Source organism: Diadema antillarum, unplaced genomic scaffold (genome assembly GCF_040938485.1).
Source record: "Diadema antillarum isolate AM-2024a unplaced genomic scaffold, OU_Dant_1.0 seq00000911_RagTag, whole genome shotgun sequence".
Taxonomy (NCBI): Eukaryota; Metazoa; Echinodermata; class Echinoidea; order Diadematoida; family Diadematidae; genus Diadema; species Diadema antillarum.
In genome coordinates this window covers 70,967-95,781 of record NW_027271767.1, presented here as the reverse complement: position 1 = coordinate 95,781, position 24,815 = coordinate 70,967, and the positions used below count along the sequence as shown (strand labels likewise).

Here is a 24,815-nt window from a genome sequence, read left to right as displayed (position 1 = left end):
AAAATGCTTAGGGTTTTTTTGTCCATGCTAGGATGAAAAATGTTGTAGGTCCCTACACTTGAATCGTATCACCCCTCTCACAGAGGCTGAGAGCTTACAGTGATAGTAGAGAGAAAACAGGTTCAGTTGCTGAAGTCTATCTGAACAAGACAATGAGCTCTCACCACTAACCAGGGATCAAGTTCATTGCTTTATGTTGTCAGCCTTGCAGTCAATCTCAAATATGGCCATCAGTTACAAATACAATGTGTATTGGACTCCATGAAACATTGGCAGTACTCAAGATGAGGATCGTACAATGTATAGTCTGCATATTGTGCCACTTGATAAAAATACGATAAAAAATCTTGCTTCATGAGACCCAACATCTGGTAAGATTTTTGTATTGCAGCTGTGATGCATGTCTCTGAAAAGAAAGTTCCCTATCAATGGTAACTCTCAGATCTCTTTCATTAGGGACATACAACGTACAATATATTCCAATGGTCTGTCTTCTATAATAATGTAAGCCCCTTTGGGATAGTCTTTTTTTCCCCAGATGGAGTGTTTTATACTTCAACATGATATTTTGTAGTTGCCAAATGATTGACCAGTGAGAGATACTGGACTAAAGTTCTCTTGAAGTTGTTGACAAGAATCCTGGTCCCTTATTAGTGCATAAACTTTGGCGTCATCAGTGTGCAGTGTAGGGCCTATGGCTGAGCATGGCTAGATGTTATATCCGGCAGGTCGTTAGACGTGACAAATAAGGTGGGCCCTAACCTATAAGCGGAGGATGCAGCTATGGTCTTTACTGTCACACTAAACGTCTGATGCAGCGAGACCATCTTCTCTGCTATAAAGCAATATGCCTGATGTGGGGAGACTACAAACAGTGGATGCATGCGAAGCATCCACTGCCTATATCCACTGGTCTTGCTTTTTAGTCGCTATTTTCTTATTCTCGACTTTGAATATTTTCATATGAAAAACTGCCACCAATTCGTAGTCAATAATAAGAATCAACAACTAAAGCAAGACGAGTGGATATAGGTGGTGGATGCTTCCACTGTTCGTAATCTTGCCACATCAGACATATTGCATAGCAAAGACAATTTAGTCTCTCTGCATCAAACATTTAACATGACAGCAAAGACAATGGCTGCATCCTCTGCCTAGATTATAGGCTAGGTGGGCCCCAACACACTTCCCTTTGGAATATCACTCGTCAAATCGGTCCACTTTGATATAAATCCATCCACTGTGGCTCTCTGCACTCTATCAGACAGGAAAGCTTGAATCCAGGAGAGTAGTTGACCACCAATTCCAAATGATGCTACTTTTTTTTTTAAAGTAAAAAATGTGGCACAGAGTCAAATCTCTTTTAAAAGTCTGTTCACATCAATGGATTCTCCTGTGTCAGTATTTTAGGCTGTATGCATAGAAACTAGCATTTGCTTGTGCTAGCCTTTTGCTTGAGTCCATATGCATTAAAACAAGCAATTACTTGCGAGCAAAAGCTCTTTGCTAGCAAGCACATTTAATAGAAACTGCTGAGTTGAGGTTCCATAGCACTTTGACGTGCTGTTCCCAGTTTAGAGTTACAAAGAGGCTTGGAAACATATTCTACTGTAGGGGGGGGGGGGAGGGAAGGAGGAGATCACTGACCCTTGAACACCCCCCCCCCCCCCCCCCCCCCATCCAGGACCAGTTTCGTTGCACTTCTTTCAACAGTCTCAATCTTATACAATCTTTACGGTAGTAACATAATAATATCCAGATCACATTCCAAAACATTTTTAGTTCATTCAATTTGTTCATCAAAGAATCACAGTTTTGTATGTGCTTGATTTCAGATCCATTTGATGACTGATACTGCCCATTACTGTATACGCCATATATTTCACGAGTCTAAATTTTCGCGAATCAGGACTTCCCGACAATTTTGCGAGTGGTTAAATTCGAGATCGTGGAGTCATGTACTGAACAGAGAAATGTATATGTGTACATCACATTCATATCGGTATTAGAGTCAATATTTTCGCGTGTTTTTAATTTCGCGAATAGCAGCTGACTCGTGAAATTCGCGAAAATTAAAACCTCGCGAAATATTCGGCGTATACAGTATTTGACATGATCGATATCTAATTGTTTCTATTGCTGTTATTGTTGATGATTTTTTCATGGGCTCCTAGATTTGCTCTCCACCAACAGCCCGCAGTTATTCACAGTTATATCCTTGTGGTAACTGACTTGATTCTAGAACTACTGTATAAGCTGTTATTTTCACGATTTTTTGCGAATCACAGTTGTATCGCGAATTTAACAACACACGAAAATGTCTCCATGCGCCCTGTTAATAGTGCATTAACTTAAGCGTCGGCGTCAATTCGCAAAAACAACATCTCACTAAAATGCCTATGGCCTTGTCATTTGCAAAAATATCTGTACGCGGAAATAACAGCGTATACAGTATGTCGCTTCCTGAATAACATGGGCTGGTGAGATGGTGTCCAGTTTCTCTGGTTCCACATTGGGTTTCTGCCCGTTGATCAAATCAGATAATGTTATGGTGCAGCCAGGTCTTTTTCTGTCTCCCAGTGGCACAATTTTCCCATCTCAAATAGTGATAGTTTTCTCACCCCCAGCTCTTATTTGACACAGTCGACACTGACGGCCAGTAATCAATCTCTGTGAAATAATCCAATAGTAATTCTATAATCTGACAGTAGCATTTTGTCACCTACCGACCTATGTGTACTCGTAGCTTCAGTAAAACATGACGTTTAAAAGGAATTGGTGCAATTCATTAAAATATACAATAATACTAATTGCTATTGTGCATGTAGTAGTAGTAGTGTGTAAATATACTTTGCCTTGAGAGTTCCTGGTTCAAATTTATGGGCAGAGGTGACTGAACATAGTTACTGATATTCACCTAGGCATACAGCCCTGAAGTGAATAACTTGGTAGTTCTACTATAAAATTGAAAATTTCACATAAATTTTATATAACCAGAAACTACATATTGTAGCACGAAAATAAAAGCATGCTAAAATTTTTGCTTGTGATATGTAACACTATCTAATGTTTTGTTTACATGAATATAAAAACACACAAATATCATTATAACCCGCCGAGCACTAAAAATTACTTGCACAAAAAATATCCTCTTCTATAGTAGGCCTACTGGAGGCACAGAGGCCCTAAAGCAATTGCTCAAAATCTTTATCATTTCATTTGCTGGAAGCTCATTTTTTCCCATTCTCTCTACTTGTGTACCTTTTGCACCAATCCATGACATTCATATTTCCACATCTGGAATCTGCTCATAGGGAAAGGAAAATGGCTGTACCCGAAAATCACACTGATGGCACGGAAGAAGCCTACTCTTTGAACAAGTGGCAGCGCTGCCTCTTCAAGACGAAAAGTTCTGTCCCACAGCCACGCGTACATGCTGACTCCCTGCGGGGAATTCTGAACCAGCTTCACACCGCTTCAGTCACTCATGGGTAAGAGGAAAAGAAAAATTAATTTTTGTGTCAATCTGTAGGTTCTGGCTTTATTGCTTTCAAGGAGTGTACATGCATACATTATGTACACTTATTACTGAAATAGAGATGTCCAATAAATGATTGACTTTATAGTACTATCATACTGGAATGGATAGTTACTTTTGGGAATGTCTACTGATCGATTCTGATGGAATTTAAATTAATGATTATAGTGTTAAGTTGTTTTTATTGCAAAAGATAACAATTTGCATTGATGTACCCGTACCTATTTTTCCAACACCAAAGCTTCAGTAATGACTTGTTCCTGGATAGCAACAGAAATCAAGAACAGTTTTCACACTCCCTCGAGCACCCATTTTCACTAAGCACAGTAGATTTAAGTCATACTGTCATACTTCTTGTGTAGTTTGTGTCCTATTGTTTAAAGAAAAAAAGTTAAAGGGGAAAATATAGTTCTCCAATGCCAGCATTTTTGCTCTAAAATGCACACATTATGCAAAAGAAATATAAGATATTGCTGCAGTAATACAATTTCAGTTTGCTAACGAGAAGTGTATGTTCTAAATTTCAGGGCTCGCAGTCAGAAATCCACAAGACCTATTTTGTTATTTCAACTATAATTGTATTCAGGAGAGAAAATGGTCGTCATCATCATGCTGTTGATAGCTTGTATGATGCACCTTGATGAAGGTGAAGTTTTACTTTATAGACTACGCTACCATAGTTGCGATATCTAAGGTTGGTATCACTAATAGCTATTATAAAATGGGTTCAAGAATGTAGCCAATAGGAAGCGCTGAAATGAGTCACGTGTGCTTCCTTTATTCTAGTCCCATTGCACTGCGTGTTAAATCCTATTGCCGATCGTCTGTGCGCGCGGCGGCTCCTTTGAATTGCATGCATACGCGCTGTCAATCCTGTAAACAACTTCTAGTTCGGGCTGCCGGCCGGCCGGCCTTTCTTCCCTTGTGCATAACATGTCAACATGTGTGGCGTATGTATACTCTTATATACGTACAACTACACTTTGTACAGTACAGTAGACCTAGCGTTGTGGGACCGGACGCATACATGGAGTCACTTTGAAGGGCAAATCCAACGATTTAGCAGGTTAATTCTCACGCCGTTTTCAGAGTATGTTGTCTAGTAGGCCTATATGAGGAGTCTATATCAAGTCTTTAAGGTAAAGGGTGCATCTTCTATGTAAAATAAGTAAGTTTTCATGCGGGAACTTAAGTGTCCGGAAACCCAACCCCCATCATACTTATACTGTATGTGCGGGATTTCTGTGTGCGACGTGCGTAAATGTTTGGGACGAACATCTTCGGACGTCTTGACCCACAAAGGTACGTGAAAAACGCTGAAAAATGCTGTTAGTTTTCGAATTTTTGACCCATTTTATAAAACAAATGATGCACAGGATTATTTCGTGGCGTTAAGTGGAGGCGTAGCTCACTCTCGGGTATTTACAATGTAGTGCAACATGTTTCACAATTGTAAATACCCTCGAGTGCACTATACGCCTCCACTAACGCACTCTATCCTGTGCATCATTTGTATAAGGTTGATATCTATGGTTGGTATCACTAATATCTTCAGATAATGTCCTCAGAGCTGTTGGTTTACTTTGACAATGAATTGTCTGTTATTGTCACTATCATTTTGAAGTCTAGTTCAAATTTCACTCAGCTTCCTCCATTATCTGATTTCATCATGATGTCTGATCTTCAGTAATCTTATCTCCCTTTCATCCAGACTGTCCAAGGATGTGTGCAGACAGCTGAAAACACATTTTGCTGACCTCTACTCCTTCGTTGTTGATTGCAGCAGTCCAGAAAGTGGTAAACAACTCTGGGATTGCCAGTCACTTTGACTGACAACATTGTTTGAAACTTTCTTGTTTAACAAATGTGCATACACACATATTGTACATTATACATCCCTGTATTAAAATACACAAGCACACACATGCACACACACATAAGTGCATGGCTGTGCATATTTCTTTAAAAAAGATTTTTCCACATAATGTTTGGATTCATGTATTGATGTTTAACAGATCAGACAGCTTCCCCCTTTTGTATGATATTGGGCGTGTAACTGTATAAGCGGACTTAATGAGTAAATACATGCATTTGTATCAAAATTTGGTTGCCTCGTATAATTGGATGAGTGCCCAGAATTCTTGTTTGATACCAACTTGATTATAACATAGATATGAATAATATCAGTATTGTCTTTTTTAATTTTTGCTCTGAGGCAGTTTCATCTTATGTTTAATCTTTGTTTGCAACTGTTTTTGTATTCTTGTAGTTGTCTTGTATTGTAACACTGTACTGTATTTCCGTGTGCTTACCTGCCTCTGGGCAAGTACTAACCATGGAATATGCTTTTTGAAGTATGAAGAAATAAAGAATGTTATGAATAAAAAATATGTATGTTCCAGTGAAGAAAGTACATGTGCTTTAACAGAGTTTAAGAATTATCCCATTGTTACCATTGTGAATCCCTGCAGTTATTCTTAGGAAGTGCATTTTTGTGCTTGACTGCCTTAAAACGTGGCTTAAATTTACACCACTTGAACAGTAATTTTGGAAACTAAAAGAATATTAGTATTTAGAACTGTATGTAGAATAAATCAGTTGCATAAAATAGTTACGTTCAGACGGGAGCCCTTAACCTCGAAGTTAGGAAACTTCGAGGTTAGAGCTTGTAGTTAGGGACCGTGAAGACGCACTCGTAGTTAGCAAACCTCGAGGTTTGCTCGATGTTTCGAGCCACGAGAAATCTTATGGTTAGCGCTCTAACCACGAGCCGTGGGGGGTCCCCACTCGTAGTTAAGCACCGTGTGGACACAAAAAACAACGAACTCGAAGTAAAGAGTGACCTCGCCGTAAACTCCAGCCCCCACAATTTCCCTCTGCTTCTGGGTCAACCTCCCAAACGTACACCACAAATACACTACACGTGAAAAACCTATGACGCACGACACAACAACATCATCTTTTCTTCCCATGCGCTTGATCTCTGAAACTGAACACGTCAAACTCGCTACTGTATTCTATATTCTTCTCCGACGCTAAAAAAATGTTTTTGACGAATATCTTCATAAAGGCATAAAGTCATCAGTGCAGTGCTATCTCTGCAGTGTAAGTGAGTCCGACAGGGTGGACTATAGAATAAATAGACGCCTTGTTAGCAGTGTGGGCTGAAACTTCCGCTTTTGTGGTTTTAACATCGAGTGGGACCCACTCGTAGTTACGGGGGGCAGAAGCTTAACCTCGAGGTTTCGTAACCTCGAGGTTAAGATTCGTCGTGTGGACACACGTCGTAGTTAGGGGGCAAGAGCTAAACCTCGAGGTTAGGGCCTGCCGTCTGAACATAACTATTGTAAAGCAGGGGCTGTGGAATGGGGGCTGAGGTACCACAGATCCAACCATGTGCACTATCCTTGATACCCCCCCCCCCCCCATAAACAGAACAGCTACCATCACTCCACAGACATTCTCATGATTGCAAATTGTGCTTTGTTTCTTTAACAGGTCTGAACAATTTTGCAGATGGTGCTCTCGCTTTATCTGGAAGTCATGCTAATGGTAAGTTACGTATGATTTTATGACTGCACCTAATTAGAGGGACTTTTTTTGATCATGTATACTTCATACTTGCAATGCATGCAAGCAATATTTGATTAAAAAAAGATTGATGAAAGAGATAGTGGAATTATGTCAAACCTGTCATGTTTTGAACTTGTATATGACCATATTTTGTGAGAATTCTATTCATTTCCCGGCATTTCCCATTATTAGTTGAAATCTCTTAAATGTGAGAATGATTCCGTGAGGATCTGAAGACACATAATTAGTAGAATGACCTTGAACTGAGATATGTAAGGTTACCTGTCCCTCTTAGTGTATTCTTCAATTTCTGTCTTTGTTTTTCTCAGAGAGTAGCGAGTGGAAATCATGTCTGACTGTGGATAATGTGAAGAACATGGACTGTGTGAAAGCTCTGCTGAAGACATCAGAGGTAAGGCACATGTAGTTTGTGACTTTAAGATGATAATTGATCTCTGGCTTGTGAGGTCTTGGTGTGTAAGCATGATGATGCAAACAATATCCACTTCTTGCATGATTCACATCACTGTCGACTAGGGATTTTGCTTTTATGAAGAAGATAAATTGCAGATAGATAGATAGGAGCAAATGGAAAACCATCACTCTTGTCCTCACTTGCAGGAGGTCACTATACTCTTATATGTATGCCGTCGTCTGTCCTCTTAAAAGTCTCAATCTTTTGCTCTGGAGGCCCATAAGATGAAATAAAGACGCCTTCCTTGATGGCACTCATACATGTATTACAGCAGTAGTGTTTCTATCAAATGCTCTTATTATGCCTCAAGATGGCGCAACAATCCTTTGTTTGTCTGTCTGTAATGATACTTATTGAATCGAGGAGCTACTGTGGCTCAGTGGTTAAGGCCACTGACTGTCAATCACAAGGTCCCTGGTTCAAGTTCTATAGCTGCAGTAGTTGTGCCCCCAATAAAGGGATGGTATAGTATTGGTTAAGGTGAGGATTCAGCTTTTAAGTTTTTAAGATTTTTGCGAGATACTAAGAAACCACTCTGAAATGTTAAAAGAGCATACAATTCTAAGGAATTGAAAGTTTCTTTGATGAAAATCAGTTTCGAAATGGCTGTGATGTCCAAAAATAAGTAACACAAAGTGATCATAATAAAAGGTGGGTCCCACCTTTTATTAGGATCACTTTGTTTCGGATATCTCGGCCATTTCAAAACCAATTTTCATCAAATGAACTTTGAATTCCTCTGCGAATTACATGCTCTTTCATATTTCACAAGAGGTTTCTCATTATCTCACAGAAAAGTTGGAAAGTTGAAGCCCCATAACAACCAGAAGTATACCATCCCTTTAAAATAAGACACTTTGTTGTCATTGCTCAAGTCCTTCAGAAGGGACTGACAGTATCTGTCTCATAGTCACTTGTTTTCAAGCATTTGTTGCTTCCTTCCTTCTGATAGCAGCCACATTAAGAAAATTCAAATTTCATATTTTAGATATTACAAAATATCTTGATGAAAGAAACTTGAAAGATTATTCTAAGATGATCTGACTATATTTTGGTTTTGTGAGTCAAAAGTCAGAGGGTTAAGGTAATTGGCCAAAACTTACCATTCAAGCAAGCATTCAAGCAGTGGTCAATGAAATGTCACATCCAGACAACTTCAACCTTCAAATGTTTGTTTTTTTTTGCAACAGAGAGAGAAAGAGATGTTTCCTACCACATAGTAAGACTTATGATATGTAGGATACATACTGGCAGATAGTTTTTGCCAGTGGATTAGAAAGAGTACAGAATTGATTTTGCTTCTTGCGCAAGAGAGATACATCCTACCATATAGTAAGATTTTTTTGATATATATATGTAGAATACTTACTGACAGATAGTGCATGTGTTTTTTATGTTTTAGTAACTGAAGTTTTTGCAAGTAGGTTGGTAAAAGTCCAGAATTGAGTAGCTTTGATAGTGATGTGAGCCCTGTTTTGCCCAGCCTAGTGGTACAGGAGTGATAGAGAAATGCACATAGATAGAGCAATGTTTGTTAAGGGGTTTAATGAAGTTATGTAGGTCAAACTGCAAACAAAGCTGAAAATGCAAATTTTATTCTTTTTGAACTAAAACAAAGGAATACCTGCATGTGAAACAAGTAGAATTGTCACAAACATGAATGATTGTAGGCAATTTTAGTAGGCAGGTTTAGTCTTATTTGCTGTGATAGGTCAATTGTGAGAATAGGCACATCATGTTGTATTCTAGACACTTTAATACCAAATCATAGTAGGAGATAAGGCTCATTTCCTCCACCAAGGAGGGTCTGGTTTTGCCAGCGTCTTACTGTATACGCTATATATTTCGCGGGGGTTTTATTTTCGCGAATTTCGCGAGTTGGGAGCTATTCGCGAAATTAACAACACGCGAAAATATTACCTTCCAAAATGAATCCCTTACCTTGATGATACGAACATTTCAGTACTTAGACTATACCATGTCATGACTTACCGAACAGACCATACTGGCTGAGCTTGTTTACGTACATGTAGCACGCCACGTCTACTTACGAATACTGTAGAGAGCCGATCCATTTTCGCAGAAGGGGACCACTCGTCAGAAATCTAGCGCGATGGACTTAACCACTTCAAAAATGTTGAATTCTAACTTACTAGTTCGCAGAGTTTGGTAAGTTTTTTTCATGCAGTGTATAACTAGTATCATTCTTATTTGCTAGTAAGTTGAAAATTCACACTTTCTTTGCCACTTCATATTTTCTCTGGTCCCCCAATCGCGAATTTAACCACTCGCGAAAATGTGTGACAGCGGCAATTCGCGAAAATTTATGTACGCGAAAATTATAGCGTATACAGTATTTATTTGTCTGTTTGCAGTGCATTGCAGTGCATTGCAAGTAAAAGTTTACCCCTTTCAGTAACCCTCTTGGCTCGGACCAGGAGTGGGCTAAGTCGAAACATTTTGAGTTTATGAATGGGTCAGGCCAAAGTGGCCCACGCCAGGAGTGGGCCAGGAACAGGTTATTTTAGCGCTGCTGCAGCTTGCACCAGGTGCGGGTCAAAATTCCTTTCACGGCTTACGCTGCTCAGCTCATAAGAGCGCGGCACGCACATCAAATATCGCATGAAAATGCACTTCCACTCTGTTTATGACACGTTCAGTTACCATGGCAGTAATCCCTTACATTTGTATGTGACCGTGTTTATGAATGGGCCATCATAAAAGTAGGGTGGCTCTGCTATAGTTACTGAATGCAATTTCTACTGCTTGGTGCAGGCTAATTTAGCTCAGACCAGGAGCTGGCCAAAAATTTATGAGTTACTGAAAGGGGCATTAGTTAACAAATTCTGCTGAAATTGTTAGGATATGTCCACCGTAATGTTTAGTTGCTGCTAATTGGAATCCAGGTTTCATGCACAGTGTTATGATGTTAGTGACCTATCTAGTGCTTCTTGCTGTTTATTTGTTCCTCTCTGCGGATTTCTTTCATGATCAGGAAGCAGCCAGAAGCCAACAGAAGTCTCTCTCGGAGGCAGCCAAAAGTTTGCAGAATGCAACTCGACAACCTCCACCACAACTCTCTTCCAACCTCCGGCAAACAGCTCACCAACCTTCTGCCAGGTTGGACTCTACAAGCAATGCGGCAACTTTGAGGATACCATCACAAACACCTCACCATCTTCCTGCCAAGACAGACTCTGGAAATTATTCCAGCACTTTAAGGTCACTACCACAACCATCGTCAAACAACCATCCCAGTCATTTGACACGGGCAGTCGGAGGACATGTTAGTTCAAATCATTCAGTCAACACTTTTGGAAATGCCCCCTTAGTTGGGCCCAGACAAACTTTTTCCCAGCAAAGAACCCCGCAGACTCCAAACTTCCCAACAGTATCTGCAGATCCCCGTGTGCCTGTTCCATCTGCTGCCCCCAATACCCGACCTTTCAACTCTGTCGGAGTCAGTAGAAGCACATCGGCAGCAGGGTCTATGGGCTACGATCCCACATCGCAGCTCTGCAACCTGGGCATTCTTGGGACGAGTAACAGTGCTTCTGGTGGACCCCCATCGTTGAAGAGAAAGTTTGGAGCTTCTGGTACTAGTTTTGCAATTACTGTAAATTTGTTTCGGGGGGGGGGGGGATATTGAATGTTGTTGTTTTTGTTCTGTTCTGTTTAGTTTTGTTGGTGTTCTGGTAAGGTTGCGTAATCCTATACATTGAGTATCTTTGACACATGGTGGGAGCATGGCACATTGAAATATATTGAAAACATAACCATAGCCTTGATCAATGTGCAAGGAAGGAAAATTCGCCTCATTCATGTATCAGATCTAATCTTGATAGGTATAAAATCTCTCAAGAAACTTGCACTCTTAAGGAAATTTTTTGACAAAATCCTGCACAGTGCTAACAATAACACCACAAGAGTAGCTGTGTGCATTGCCGTTTGCTGGGAATTTCCATTGTGTGTTTGGGCAACTACTTGTAGGCTGTCTCACAATCAAAATCAAGTCCTGAGATTATTTTTACAACTTTCCTTGTTTGCACTGCATGCACTATCTCAACTGTCTAAAGATTATGTTTTCTGAATGCTTGAATGCCAGTCACGGCAGTATTCTGAGTAACTATTTACAAGTATCTCATTGTAATGTCAAAAATAGTTATTTGTGAGCATATTACCCTGTCCATGTATTTTCTTGTCAGCTTGATTTTTCATTTTGTTGGGGGAAGTGAAGAAGAATTTGCACCTGGTAATATGGCAGAAGGTAATCATAACATTGCCAAGCTCTTGACTATGATGTTTCAAGGGTTGCCAGAAAGTGATGCTATATGACCATACATTCTGAGATGTCTTCCTAACTAGATGTTAGCATACCTCTGTGCTTTGATGCTTTGGTTCCAGTTGAAGATGCACAGAACAGCTACAATGCTCGCCCTAGTCCCCACCAGCAGTTCATGGGTGATGCTGCTGGACCCAGTAGGGCCTTTTTCAGGGGCCCAAGGTCACGAGGCCAGGAAGACGAAGAAGCAGGGGATGCAGGTGGTGGCGCATTCCGCAGTGCTCGTGATCAACTGGTCAGTCCAACTTTCGTTCATTCATTCATTCATCCATTCATTCATTCATTCATTCATTCATTCATTCATTCATTCATTCATTCATTCAATCTTTCATTCATTTCTTTATTCATTCACTCATTCATTCATCCACTCATTCACTCATTCAGTCATTTACTCATTCATCCATTCATTTATTCATTTATTCATTCATTCATGTATTCATCCATCCATCCATCCATCCATTCATTCTTACACCCAGCAGTAACAGAGGACAGTTTTGCAATATATCTCTGTAGTAGTCTTTTTACTTGTTGCAGTGAGATATATTCTGTGCACTTATGGTTGTTCTATAGTCATATGTGTTGCGATATGCTTCACAAAATGTAGAATATGATGACTTGCACCGTACATGTTCAAAATTATGTGTTGTAATATTGTACGAGATTCATCTCTCTGCATACGAATGGTATCTCTACTTTCCTATAACCAGCATATCAACAATCAGAAGAAGTTCGGCAATCGAGGTGGAGGTGCCAATGGACTCTCTTCTGGCTATGGAAGTAACAGGAAGGTTCTTGGTGTAACACGGTGTGTTTGTCTTGCTTTCTCTTTCTTTTATGAACACCAGCAAATGCAATTTATGTGATCACAAAAACAAAAATATGAAGAATTCTTATTGTGAGTTATGTCATTGATCATGTGACCATGCCCTTGCAAGTTGCAGTAATAAGGGCTTTGCATTGACTGACAATGACGCACAGGTAATTCTATCCAAAGTTCTCCCAAACTTACTTAAACATTGTTACTCTTTCACGTATCGCCTGGATTTATTTGAAATGTAGGAATGAAAGGAAGCCTTAGTGTACAATAGTTTCAGGGTGAATGACAGTGGGCACAGCTTTTATGCTTTATCCACTGCAAATTGCTCTCTGTTTTGGAGACACCTGATGTTTTATCAGAGGACAGAGCTTAGAAGTTGTGTCATTTGCAAGGTACAGTCAAACCTGTCTTTATAGCTGCCACCTGTCTATAGCAGCCACCTTCCGTAAACGGTCACTAAAAAGCAATTCCCTCCAAGTGAAAAGGCATGTTAGAGACACTGTCTATAGCGTCCACCTGTCTATAAAGGTCTCTGTTTTGTCTCCCTTGGATAGGCTGCTATAGACATGTTTGACTGTATTACTTCATGTAGGCATTTATTTAGTGTCACAAAGGAACAACATGTGAAATAAAACATTGAATTTGTTATTCACTTTATCTCATGTTCAGTAGTGCTGAATCTTGCTGTTCACAGCTAAAAGTATAAATCCATGCATAAATTGTATTGCTAGATTCCATTGCAATTATTATGCTTGAAAGGGCAAACATTTATGGATCTACCAACCATGAATTCTTAAACAGAAATGTTATGTGTTCTTAGATTTGGTTATTTTTGTTTGTTTGTTTCATTGCTCTACCTTTTCCTTAGCCTTTATGAAAAGAATGACCTAACCAAGGGCTTTATTGAAGCTCTCAATTGATAAATGATTTTATCATGGAGTGTTCCAAGTGCTTATTTGCTTGATAGGAACCAATGGTTGGTTCCTTTGAATGTTATTAGAGGACTACTGATCCTGATTATTTTGCAATACTACTCAGGAAAGTCATAGGGTCCTAGCCCCAGAGTAGTCAGGTATCATGTACCTTGCCATAACTTTGCCTTTAACTTTCCATAACATTTTCTAACTTGTTTGCTATTTGCATATTGATGTAAGTCTAACTTTTTATTCTGTCTCTTTTTTTTTTTGCTTTTTGCAGTCGTGGTCCAAACAGCAAATTTGTGCCACCTGTCATGAATAAAGAGGAGGGGGATAATAATCGCATGAGGTATGTAGTCTCCTGCATTATCATATCACTTTTTAATATATCTAGGAAGATATTAGGAAGAACTTAGCACATTCTTCCTGCATTGATATTTAAGTAACATACCCACAGTGTGCTGTTAAGAAAGATCATCAAATACATATCCCAACAAACAGCCCATGGATGTTTAGGTGTTCAAATTAACTTGGTATAGATTACTACTGTAAAGCAAGATATTTTCGCGGCATGAAATTTTCGTGAGTTGGAGCCAACAGCCGTATTCACGGCATGAAGATTTCGCGAATTGCCACTGGCATCAAATGCATAAAGTGTAGACGAGAACTTTCATGTGCATTTTAATTTTGCAGATGTTGGCTCTTGCAAAATCAAAATGCATTTGAACATTTCTGGTTTTACAGAAAGCAGACAAAAAAAGTACTGCAAATGACTGGCAAGAAGTTAGTGAGCAAGTAAATTTTAGTGATACAACTATAAGTTTTCTTTTACAAAGAAAGCTCAAATTTTCTGTGTATTGTGTTCAAAATTGAGAACACCTATGCAGAAACTTGACTGAATGGTTGTTGGTTTGTGCATTTTCTACTATGTAGCCTGCTCATGCATGTATCCTGATTATAGACACCCTTGCACCATATTGTTTCATATGTAATTTCTTTTCTTTTGTTAACCTTTCTTGTTTGTTATCCGAGACTTTTCCTCTCAACACACAATATTACATATGATATATTTCATTGTGTTTAGAAGGACAAGTTCACCTTCATATACATGTGGATTAACAATTGCAGCAATATCCGTAAAAGGCATCAATAAAAGATTGAGGAAAATTGGACAATTTGCTCAAAAGTTGTGAATTTTTAACGTTTCTGCACAGTCATTGCCTAATGAGAAGACTACTACAGTTTATGATGTCACATGCATAGAATAATTTAAGTAAAGTATAAAGAGAATTCCACAAAATCCAATTTCTTTGAAAAAAAAAAAGCACATTCCCTTGACTCTTTATGGTCATATGTTAAAGGTAATATCATTCCTCCTACCTTCCAAAAGAGGCAAGTCAAGTGCTCAAAAAAAACAAAAAAAAAAATGCCTGAAAAGTGAAAATATGTTTAATTTTCTTTATACTAGTACATTCTGCGCACGTGACATTACAAGCCAGTAGTAGTTTTCTCATCCAGTGATGATGTGGCACTGAAACTTCAAAAATTCATGACTTTTGAACAGATTGTCTGATTTTCCTCAAACTTTCACTAATGTATTCTACTAATGTTACTGCATCCCCTCAATCCATATGTTTATTAATTAAAGGTGAACTTGTCCTTGAATATCTGGGAATTTTATGAATTAACTGATACATATGTGACATTAACATCTTGCAAAATTATTGTCACATGTAAAATGTATATTGTAATCCCAGGTGGAAAATCAGTTTTAAGCTTTCTCCTGCAACAGGGTAATACTTATTTCTCATTCTGCCATTGTGGTTCTTAATTGTGAAATTGTCATACAAGTCCCAATTCACAAGATAGCATACTTGCAAAATATATGGTGTACACAGTATAGCTTGCTCGTCAAACTGGGCAAATGCTTATAAATGTAATGTATCCCATCCCCCTCCCCACTAATGAGACTTATTCTAGTACGCCATAGGTGATGAGAGCTTTGTTTGCTTCTGTTTTTAGTGGCTACAAGCCTCCAGGACGTAATGGCGGCAGTGGCCAGGGACTTTCAAGTAACAACAAGGAGCAGGAGCCTGTCGATGAGCGACTTATGAACATTGATCCAAAGATGGTGGAATTAATCATGAGTGAGGTGAGTGTTTTGCTATACGCCATTCATGAAAATGTTCCATGGTGCATAGCAGTGGTAGCCTTCTATATAGACAGATATAGCACGTTATAAATCCTCTTATCGTCACTGTTATTGCCTGCCCTATAGTCTTTGTTGTTATTAGCTGTAGCAGTAATAGAGGTAACATTACGAATATCATTTACTCCCTTTAGAATTAAATATACAGTAACTATGAGATGAGGTAGTTCATGTCCATCCTTTATATTTTTATGAAATTGCAGTTTAAAATGCTCTTACTTAAAACTATCCTATAGTAGTTGTACACTGTGTGTATGTACCGTCAACTCTTGTGTATAGGATGGCCATTTTCATTTTGGATTGTTTGCAGTGCTTTCTTGGTCTATGAGCATGGCTATATTTGGTTTCATATGCAAAGAAACATGTTTTTGAGCAGGCATCATTGCCATGTGCAAAAGCAACAAATTGGTTTGGGTTGTGTAGCAAGAGATCAGATGAAGTTAAGTTATTGGTCATTGTGAATCCTACTTGATGCAGATTATGGACCATGGTCCACCAATCAACTGGGATGACATTGCAGGACTGGAATTTGCTAAAAACACAATCAAAGAGATTGTTGTTTGGCCAATGCTGCGACCGTAAGTAAACAGAGAGAAAGGGAGGGGATTGTTTGTACAAGGTATGTGTGTGTTTGGCAGTTTCACATATTTAATATCCTGGAGTATGCTGAAAAAATGTTCTGTGAAATGATATACATATACATGTTCTTACTTAACAAATGTAACACTTTGGAAAGAAAATTTGAGAAAAACACAAAATTGATCCAAGTATTAAGATTTATTTTTCTTGCTGTCCTACAAGATAATATTATGTTAAATAAAAAGGGTTCAGTTTTGCTTGGATACAGTGAAACAAAACACAGCGTAGTAAAATTTGAAGTCTAATGGGACAGACTATACATGTATTAGGTGATCCGAGGATCCTCTCGGATCACCTTCTGTATCTGTACTGATTCTTTGTTTTTCTTCTTCTTCTTCTTTATTTCTCCGCAAAAGTTGTGCAGAGGTTAGCTCAGAAAGTGCATTGCCTATCATTGCCAAACTTATACCATATATGTATCGTGTCCCAAAGACGACAGATCTAGTAAAATCATTGTGATCAGTTGACCGTGACGTCACTATGACGTCATTATATGAAAACACATTTTCATTCATATCTCATTAATGGAATGGAATTTTTCAACGAAATTTACGTCACATATAATTCAAGTCAAGCTGATTCTACTCATGTTCTCAAAATTCATCTATAACCTTAAAACGTGCGCGTACGCACGCGTTGAAATATTTGTATGCTCCAATCGAGCTCAAAATTTTTTTTGCACACGTTGCAGACCATTTGGAGCATTTTTTGAAAAATTGAAAAAATCGGACGGATGCGTATGTGCGTGCGCATATACGCACGCACAGCTCATATGCAATAGAAATTTCCCGTTTTTTCACTTTGATCGGATGTCTAAAATGTCATGGAATATTTCTACCGAGTTTCAAGTCAATCCGACTCAAAATGACGTCATACGAGCCCGTCAAAGTTGAAATTCCACGCGCGCGTCAATGGCGATATACAGTGCAACTATGCCAAAAAACCGCCAATTTTAAATCCGATTTTACTCGTCAGGATGGAAGGTGACCCCCCATTTTCTTTACATGTTTTGAAAGCTGATGAGTTGTACATGTCATTTCATGGGTTGGCGATACTGAAAAAATGATTAAAAGATATCAAATTTCTTAAGAAAGTAAAAAAAGTAAATTTTCAAAATGACGTCATCAAATTTCAAGTTCACTCGAGCGTATCTCACTAATCCTTTGCCGATTTTCCCCCAGATTTCAGTATGTTGTAGCTTATTTAATGTTCTTTCAAACGTAAATTTACAAAATTTTGATTGGATGACGGTATCACCTCGTAAAAATGGATTGAAAGTAATCTTGTCAAATTTGACCAGTTTACGTCTTATCTCTATGGGAGTGCAGTTTTTCTGGAAATGAAAATTGACATGACTATATTTATCGAGCATTAGCTCACTTATGCTTCGGTGAATTTTTCCCAGATTTTAATATGTTGCTAGCTGAGACATTGGGCTATCGTAAGTGTACCCTCCGTTTTTTCATACGATGTCAGCATCACGTCAAAAAACTTGGTTGAAATTAAAGCTTATCTTCGATGTATTGAAATATTTCTTTCTTTCTGCAACTTTCTTTGCAATAACTCAAGAAAAACATACCCTATCACCACCATATTTTGCACATGTTTAGTTCATGTCACATACATTATGTCACATAATAACAACTACTTGATCAGACGCCATCTTGTATGTAAATTAGGGTCAAAGGTCATAAATGTTTCATCCTGTATCTTGGTGAATACATGTCCTGTCTTTCCCATATTTTGCACACGCAAAGACCATGTTACAAGGATCATTTAAAAAAATAACCACTTTTTGCTCAGATGCCATCTTGTCTGTGCAAAGTAGGGTCAAAGGTCATATGTACTTCTTTCTTTATCTTCGTTATGACGTGTTATCTCTATGGGAGGGAATTTTTCTAGATGTGAAAATTGACATGACTGTCTTTATCGAGCACTAGCTCACTTACCCTTCGGTGAATTTCTCCCAGATTTTAATATGTTGTAGCTGAGACTTTGCGCTATCATCAAGTGCCCTTCGTTTTTTCATACAACGTCGAAATCACATCGAAAAACTTGGTTGAAATTAAAGCTTATCTTTGATGTATTGAGATATTTCTTTCTTTCTGCAACTTTCTTTGCAATCAATCAAGAAAAACAGCCCCTATCACCCCCATACTTAGCACATGTTTAGTTCATGTCACGTACATTATGTCATAAAATAACAACTACTTGATGGGACAACATCTTGGGTATGTAAATTAGGGTCAAAGGTCATAAATGTTTCATCTTGTATCTTGGCGAATACCTGTCCTATCTTTCCCATATTTTGCACACGTTTAGACGATGTCGCAAGAATCATTTCACAAAATAACCGCTTTTTCCTCAGATGCCATCAAAGGTCAAATGTATTTGTTGCTGTATCTTCATTATCTAGTGTATACAGAATTTGGTACCAAAGATGGCAGATATGACTCCCTTTTCTAAATGAGAATCCAAACATCACACGGCCAATGTCTCTAAACACAGATGAAACCTGTATGGTCATGCCTATTGCGATCAGGACTCGAATAATTGATTTTTTAAAAATCGGATCACCTTGATTTGTCAGTAATGACAAATTACAATCTCTAGTTATTGTTGTGACTGCTCAGATCTTTGTAATTATAGAAGAAACATGGTTTGTAATGGGCATTCTGAAGCATTTGTATAGTCAGTCCAACCTCAGTTAGCCTGCCATGTCAGGATCAGCGGACATCTGATCAAAGGAGATGGCTAGATAAGTGATATATACGCTCAAGAATGTCTCTTTCTGCCAAGTTGTATTAGGGTGTACACAATCCATTGTCAATATGCCATTATTACAATAATTTACACTGTGACTTTCTCTTTGTGTTTGAACTGTTACCATTTTGGGATCTCATCATAGAGAATCGTGATACCATTTACTGACATGTAGCACATTGTACAGGCCATCTTAGGCATTTATTGTCATATAAAATGTGTTGCTGAACACTAAACAGCATTTTAAGTTGCTGGGACCATAGTCGATTTGGGGGTGTAATGAATCATATTGCCATGTTGTGACTCTGGAGCACAAAGCATGCATATTGATTGTGATATAGACCATGTTGTATACTAATGATGGTTTACTTCTTGTCGTTCAACAGGGACATCTTCACTGGTCTACGAGGTCCTCCCAAAGGCCTGCTCCTGTTTGGTCCTCCTGGTACAGGCAAGACACTTATTGGTAAGTCAGGGCTATTTTTTTTTATTATTCTTTTAAGCTTTTCTATAGATATTTTATGTTAAAACAATCTTTGTAAATACAAAGACCCATACAGTTTTGTATTCTGTTTGTTTCTGAAGTTTCTTGTTCTAATATTAAACATAATACCCCTGGTACATAAGTTGTTCATGCATGTGGTATTTCAGTATCACTTCCATATTGTGCAAATTCATTTATGAGTTTCTTTTTCTTTCTGTCACATTTTTCTTACATACACACAATAAGGGAATTATTATCCCCTAACTTTAATGTCATAATACAGATCGTTCACTAGACATAATTGAATTCTCTTGATCTTGTCAATGTTCATTAAGTTTTTGCAATGATAAGGTATCGTGACTAGCATAACAAATTCTTGTATTTTGGTATGTAAATGCAGGAAAATGTATCGCTTGCCAGTCTGGGGCCACCTTTTTCAGCATCAGTGCATCCTCTCTCACATCCAAATGGGTGAGTAGACATCTTGTCTCCCAGAGTTTAGCCCAGCAAACACCAGAAACCATATTTCTAGGGTTTGGAGTAGTATGTTTATATCCTTTTTTTTTTTAACTGTTTATCATTTTTGTTTCATAATCTTAAAGTATTAAAAAAGTCTCTCATGTGAGCCTTATGGTGTTCAAATTATTGTTTCAGTTGCTAAATTGTGACAAGCCTATACATTCTAAATCTATAGCTGATTCAGTTTGCTGCATATTTTCAGAAAAGGTTCCTATTTCTCTCTCAAATTAACAATCTTCATATATTTCTCTCCTCGGAATTCACGTATTTAATGAATTCTAACCCGTTCTATCATCTTTGTCTGGCATTGAATACACAGAAAAGAACAGACAGAAATGTGCAGAGTTGCCATAGTCATTTTTACTAAGTTGTAGGGAGAGTTCGAATGTTTGTTTGTGTGTGTGTGTGTTGGGGGGGGGGGGGGAATGGGAGTTACTGGTGGAGAAAGCAGTCTTGTACAAATTCTAAAGTAAGTGTCCAGTATTCCATATTAATTCTGATTTGTAGTTCTTGTTTTGCTTAACATCCGACGTAGAGTACCGTAGTTTCTCATGAATGTAGTCCATACAATGAGACATTTTTCTTATTGTGTGAAAATGAGAAATATTGTTGACAAGGAATCAGCATAGGAAAAGGAATCTACGCTGGTCAGAGACGTTTGATAATTGTGTCAGTTATTTTATAGCATTCTTTCCATTATTCTGTGAGCTGCCTGTCATTCAGTCCTCTCAGTTTTAATCTTCCTTTTTTTTGGTAGATATTTGGAATATTTCAATCTCTTGATATTTCCCCGTGTTAACATTGAATCGGTTCGAGTGTTTTCCTTCTTCCTGCTCAAGCAGCCATGAAGTCTGTGCATTTTCTTCTTCCACCGTAGGTTGGAGAGGGAGAGAAGATGGTGAGGGCGTTGTTTGCTGTCGCCAGGTGCTACCAGCCAGCAGTCATCTTCATTGACGAGATTGACTCCCTGCTCTCTCAGCGTTCCAACGATGAGCACGAATCTTCGAGGAGGATCAAAACGGAATTCCTTGTACAGTTGGTATGACAATTGTTCCACTCTTTTCCCTCTTGCTAATGTGCAACATTAGGTTTAAACTGGTTTTGTGCACAATTTTATCCCACTCAAAGCATGATAGATGCAGTAAAAGGAATATTTGCATGTCCATGACACTACTCTCATTTGTGAATTTCCCCCAAATCAGCCACAGTTCATGTTTGATATAGACGTTAAGTGTTTTAAAGCATTCCTACTAAATCTGGACAGCTGGAGTCAAATTTGCCCTTAAATCTCTCATAAGGTAAGGGATAAAAAAGAAAGTGTGCCATTATATTCTTGTTTCTGTGAGAAAATTCACAACTCTGCTTTCATGATCATCAGATCAAGTTTATTTATCAGTGAAGTGTTGCATTATGAGTAAAGTTTGACTATTGTGGGCATATTTAGACTTTGGTATAATCTGTAAAGACCATATTTCTCAAGATTGCTTGAAAGCATGATTAACATATGTGTGTATATATATATGTATATCAATATAGAATATTCTGAAGTGCTTTGTCACCATCTGTCCAGGTGTACATTCATTAAATATGTTCTATAAAGTGAATATTCCCCCTTTATTAATAAGGAATTTTTCTCATATTTGAACACATTATTGAGAAAAATGTTGACTATCTCAGACTAAAATGCCAGTCAAAGAACAGGATAGAAAGCAATAGGACTGCAGATACATGAGAAAAAATATAATATTATATTTCTGAGTGGTGTAAAGAAAATATGTCAAAGAATAATGGACTTCTTTAAATCAGACAACCAGTAAAAGTATCACAAGTTATCGAGAATAAGTGTCCTCAGTGATATATAACAAACATCCTTAAGGGTTTGACGGTATTTTGTTTCTTCTACAGGATGGAGCGACAACCAGTTCCGATGAGCGCCTCCTCATCGTTGGTGCTACAAACCGTCCACAGGAGATAGACGAGGCGGCCCGCAGGCGCCTGGTGAAGCGGCTCTACATCCCCCTCCCAGATTCCCCGGCCCGTCGCCAGATCGTCTGCAGCCTCCTGTCCCAGCAGAGCCACTCGCTCAGCGAGGATGAGCTTGAGGATGTGTGTCGACGAACTGATGGTGAGGAACGAAGAACTGACAGACCAATTTTGAGATGTGAGGGCTTTCTGGGCTCAGCCATCAATGCATTAGTCCTTGCTTACCTCAGCAAATGCACTATCTTCCATGTCTTTAGTAAACTTGTTGATTTTTAGCCATAATTTTTTGTCTGAATTATCATAAAAGAAGTTCACAGTGTTACTGTCTGAGATGGGTAGAAATAGGCTGTCATCAATGTACCTGGAATAGGGGCATGAAGGTATGTAATATTGGGGTCATTTTTCACAAATAAAATGAACGAAAAAACTCGGCAAGTTAAATCACATTCACATGATCAAGTCTGGTAATTTAGGAGGCTGTGTGACACCATGACAGATGATATACTGACATTTTTATAGTCATTGATAGTTTTCCGGATGTATGTGTGTCAGGTGATAAAACTGAAAAATGAGCAGAAAATCATGCTTCTTTGTCTGAACGTCACCATGCGTGACAAAGATCACAGTCCTGCCAAAGAATTCAATAGTTTGTAATGTTGCATCAGTTAGCATATCAGGGTTAGTCTCTATATTGTTGTTTCACATCCTTTCCGTAGGTTATTCGGGGGCAGACATGGCCAACTTGTGTCGGGAGGCTGCCCTTGGTCCCATAAGGTCCATCCAGGGAATGGACATTCAGCATATCACTGCTGACCAGGTAAATGTTTTGGATGAAGCCTCTACCATTCTGTCTGTCTGACTTTACTCTGTGTATGAAGTCAACTGTACCATGCTTTTCAGTTTATGCACTTGAGGACAATATCTAGCTGTCTTTTGCCTCTCCTGTGTGGAGATCTCAAGACTGAGTTTTAGACTAAGACTAGGATTAAAAAAAGTATGAACATATTTGTATCAGCCTCATATATGTCACCAGTGATCGTTGAAAACATGTAAACTTCAGCATCGAAATGATCTCAGGGTTCTATGTGGAAGTAGCCAGAATCTTTTTGGCCACCCCATAGAGTAACATGCATGCCAAAGTGGTGTAAGCTGCATGACTCTCCAACAGTTTCACTGATGGACAGTAATAATAAAAGTCTATTGACTGGCATTCCCTTTGCTGAGGAGTGAGAAAATTTCTTTTTGGAGCATATGATATAGCTTTTCAGAAGTGCTTTCATGACGAAGAGCCAAAAGTGAAATTTTCAAACCGTCTTGATTGGGTTGGAAATTAATATCAATTATGAGAGTTCAAAAACATGATAACCTGTCCCCCACATGTCATGAAACATCCAGCTAATTTCCATTTACACTCTGATATTTTAGAGAATCCCTGAATAGTGAAAATAGTCAGGAAAAATTTTGAGAGGATGACCAGATAAGATAGGTACTTCTATGGAAGGATTGTGGTTCTATTTCATGGAAGCAGATAACTGTAACATACCATGATGGCTACATGAATAGATATGGCACTTTTAGTGTTTGTAATATTCCTCTTGGTAGAATATGAAATTCCATATTTTCCAATTTTCTGTCTTGTAATTTTTGTAGGTGAGACCCATCTTGCACCAGGACCTGCTGGATGCCCTACAGAATGTTCGCCCCAGTGTAGCCCAGTCAGACCTGGATGTCTACCTGCAGTGGAACAGCAAGTTTGGCTGTGGCAGTGCCAAATAAGCTGGGCCATGTGCCGGCCAGGCACTCAATGTCAATACACTCAGAGGCCTTGCTTATGCTGTTTTTGTTTGTGTGTTTGTTTGCTTGTTTTCTCCCGTTGTTTTGATGTCTTTTGAAGACCAACATATTGGTAATGGAAGAGATCTTGTACAGCACTGCAGATTATTTCACATTCACAACCACAACCACATGTGCCCCAACCACATGGCTATTTCATAAAAGCATACTGTATAAGCTTTTATTTTCGCATACAGATATTTTTTTTGCGAATGAGGAGCTCACAGATTTATTTCGTGAGATGCCATTTTTGCAAGTTGTTCAAATCGCAATTCGCAATCTAACTGCAATTCACGAAATTTGTGAAAATTAAACCCTTGCAAAAAAAAAAAACAGCTTTAATATACATTAAACCTTCACCAAGATCTTGGGGTCACTGATGCTATAGAACTTGGTGCACATCCTTTATAAAAAGTCCTGGATCTGGATCATGGTTCAGATTACCACAAAAAAAAAAAAAAAAAAAAATGATTATCTCCAAAAACAAATCACCTGAACCTTTTACCAGGATGAACTTATCCTCCAAATTTCATGAAAGTCCTATCATAACTTTTGAGTAACTAAAGTGAACAGATGAATGAATAAACAAATGGCAGCAAAAAACATTTCCTTCTTGGTAGAGGTATTAACAGCAACCTACTCCCTTCAAGGTTCAGTATGAATAATGGGCACAACAAGTTTTTTTTTTTTGTATGTCTTTTCATATGTCCTTACATTGAGAAA

General features: G+C 38.4%; 1 protein-coding gene across 1 annotated transcript in view; it reads left to right on the top strand.

Annotated features, from left to right (window-relative positions):
- Positions 1–24,035, top strand: part of LOC139741240 (fidgetin-like protein 1) — a 33,236-nt gene extending 9,201 nt beyond the window's left edge. Inside the window, exons 3-21 of the mRNA XM_071651838.1 lie at positions 2,175–2,223; positions 3,315–3,491; positions 5,250–5,335; positions 7,037–7,090; positions 7,441–7,523; positions 10,075–10,135; positions 10,582–10,872; positions 10,919–11,210; positions 12,067–12,163; positions 12,636–12,733; positions 13,943–14,011; positions 15,685–15,814; positions 16,349–16,449; positions 19,660–19,739; positions 20,158–20,228; positions 21,154–21,315; positions 22,182–22,401; positions 22,976–23,076; positions 23,910–24,035. Coding sequence (XP_071507939.1) covers positions 2,175–2,223; positions 3,315–3,491; positions 5,250–5,335; positions 7,037–7,090; positions 7,441–7,523; positions 10,075–10,135; positions 10,582–10,872; positions 10,919–11,210; positions 12,067–12,163; positions 12,636–12,733; positions 13,943–14,011; positions 15,685–15,814; positions 16,349–16,449; positions 19,660–19,739; positions 20,158–20,228; positions 21,154–21,315; positions 22,182–22,401; positions 22,976–23,076; positions 23,910–24,035 — 2,348 coding nt within the window. The remainder of the gene's footprint in view (positions 1–2,174; positions 2,224–3,314; positions 3,492–5,249; positions 5,336–7,036; positions 7,091–7,440; positions 7,524–10,074; positions 10,136–10,581; positions 10,873–10,918; positions 11,211–12,066; positions 12,164–12,635; positions 12,734–13,942; positions 14,012–15,684; positions 15,815–16,348; positions 16,450–19,659; positions 19,740–20,157; positions 20,229–21,153; positions 21,316–22,181; positions 22,402–22,975; positions 23,077–23,909) is intronic.
- Positions 24,036–24,815: the final 780 nt, after the last annotated feature.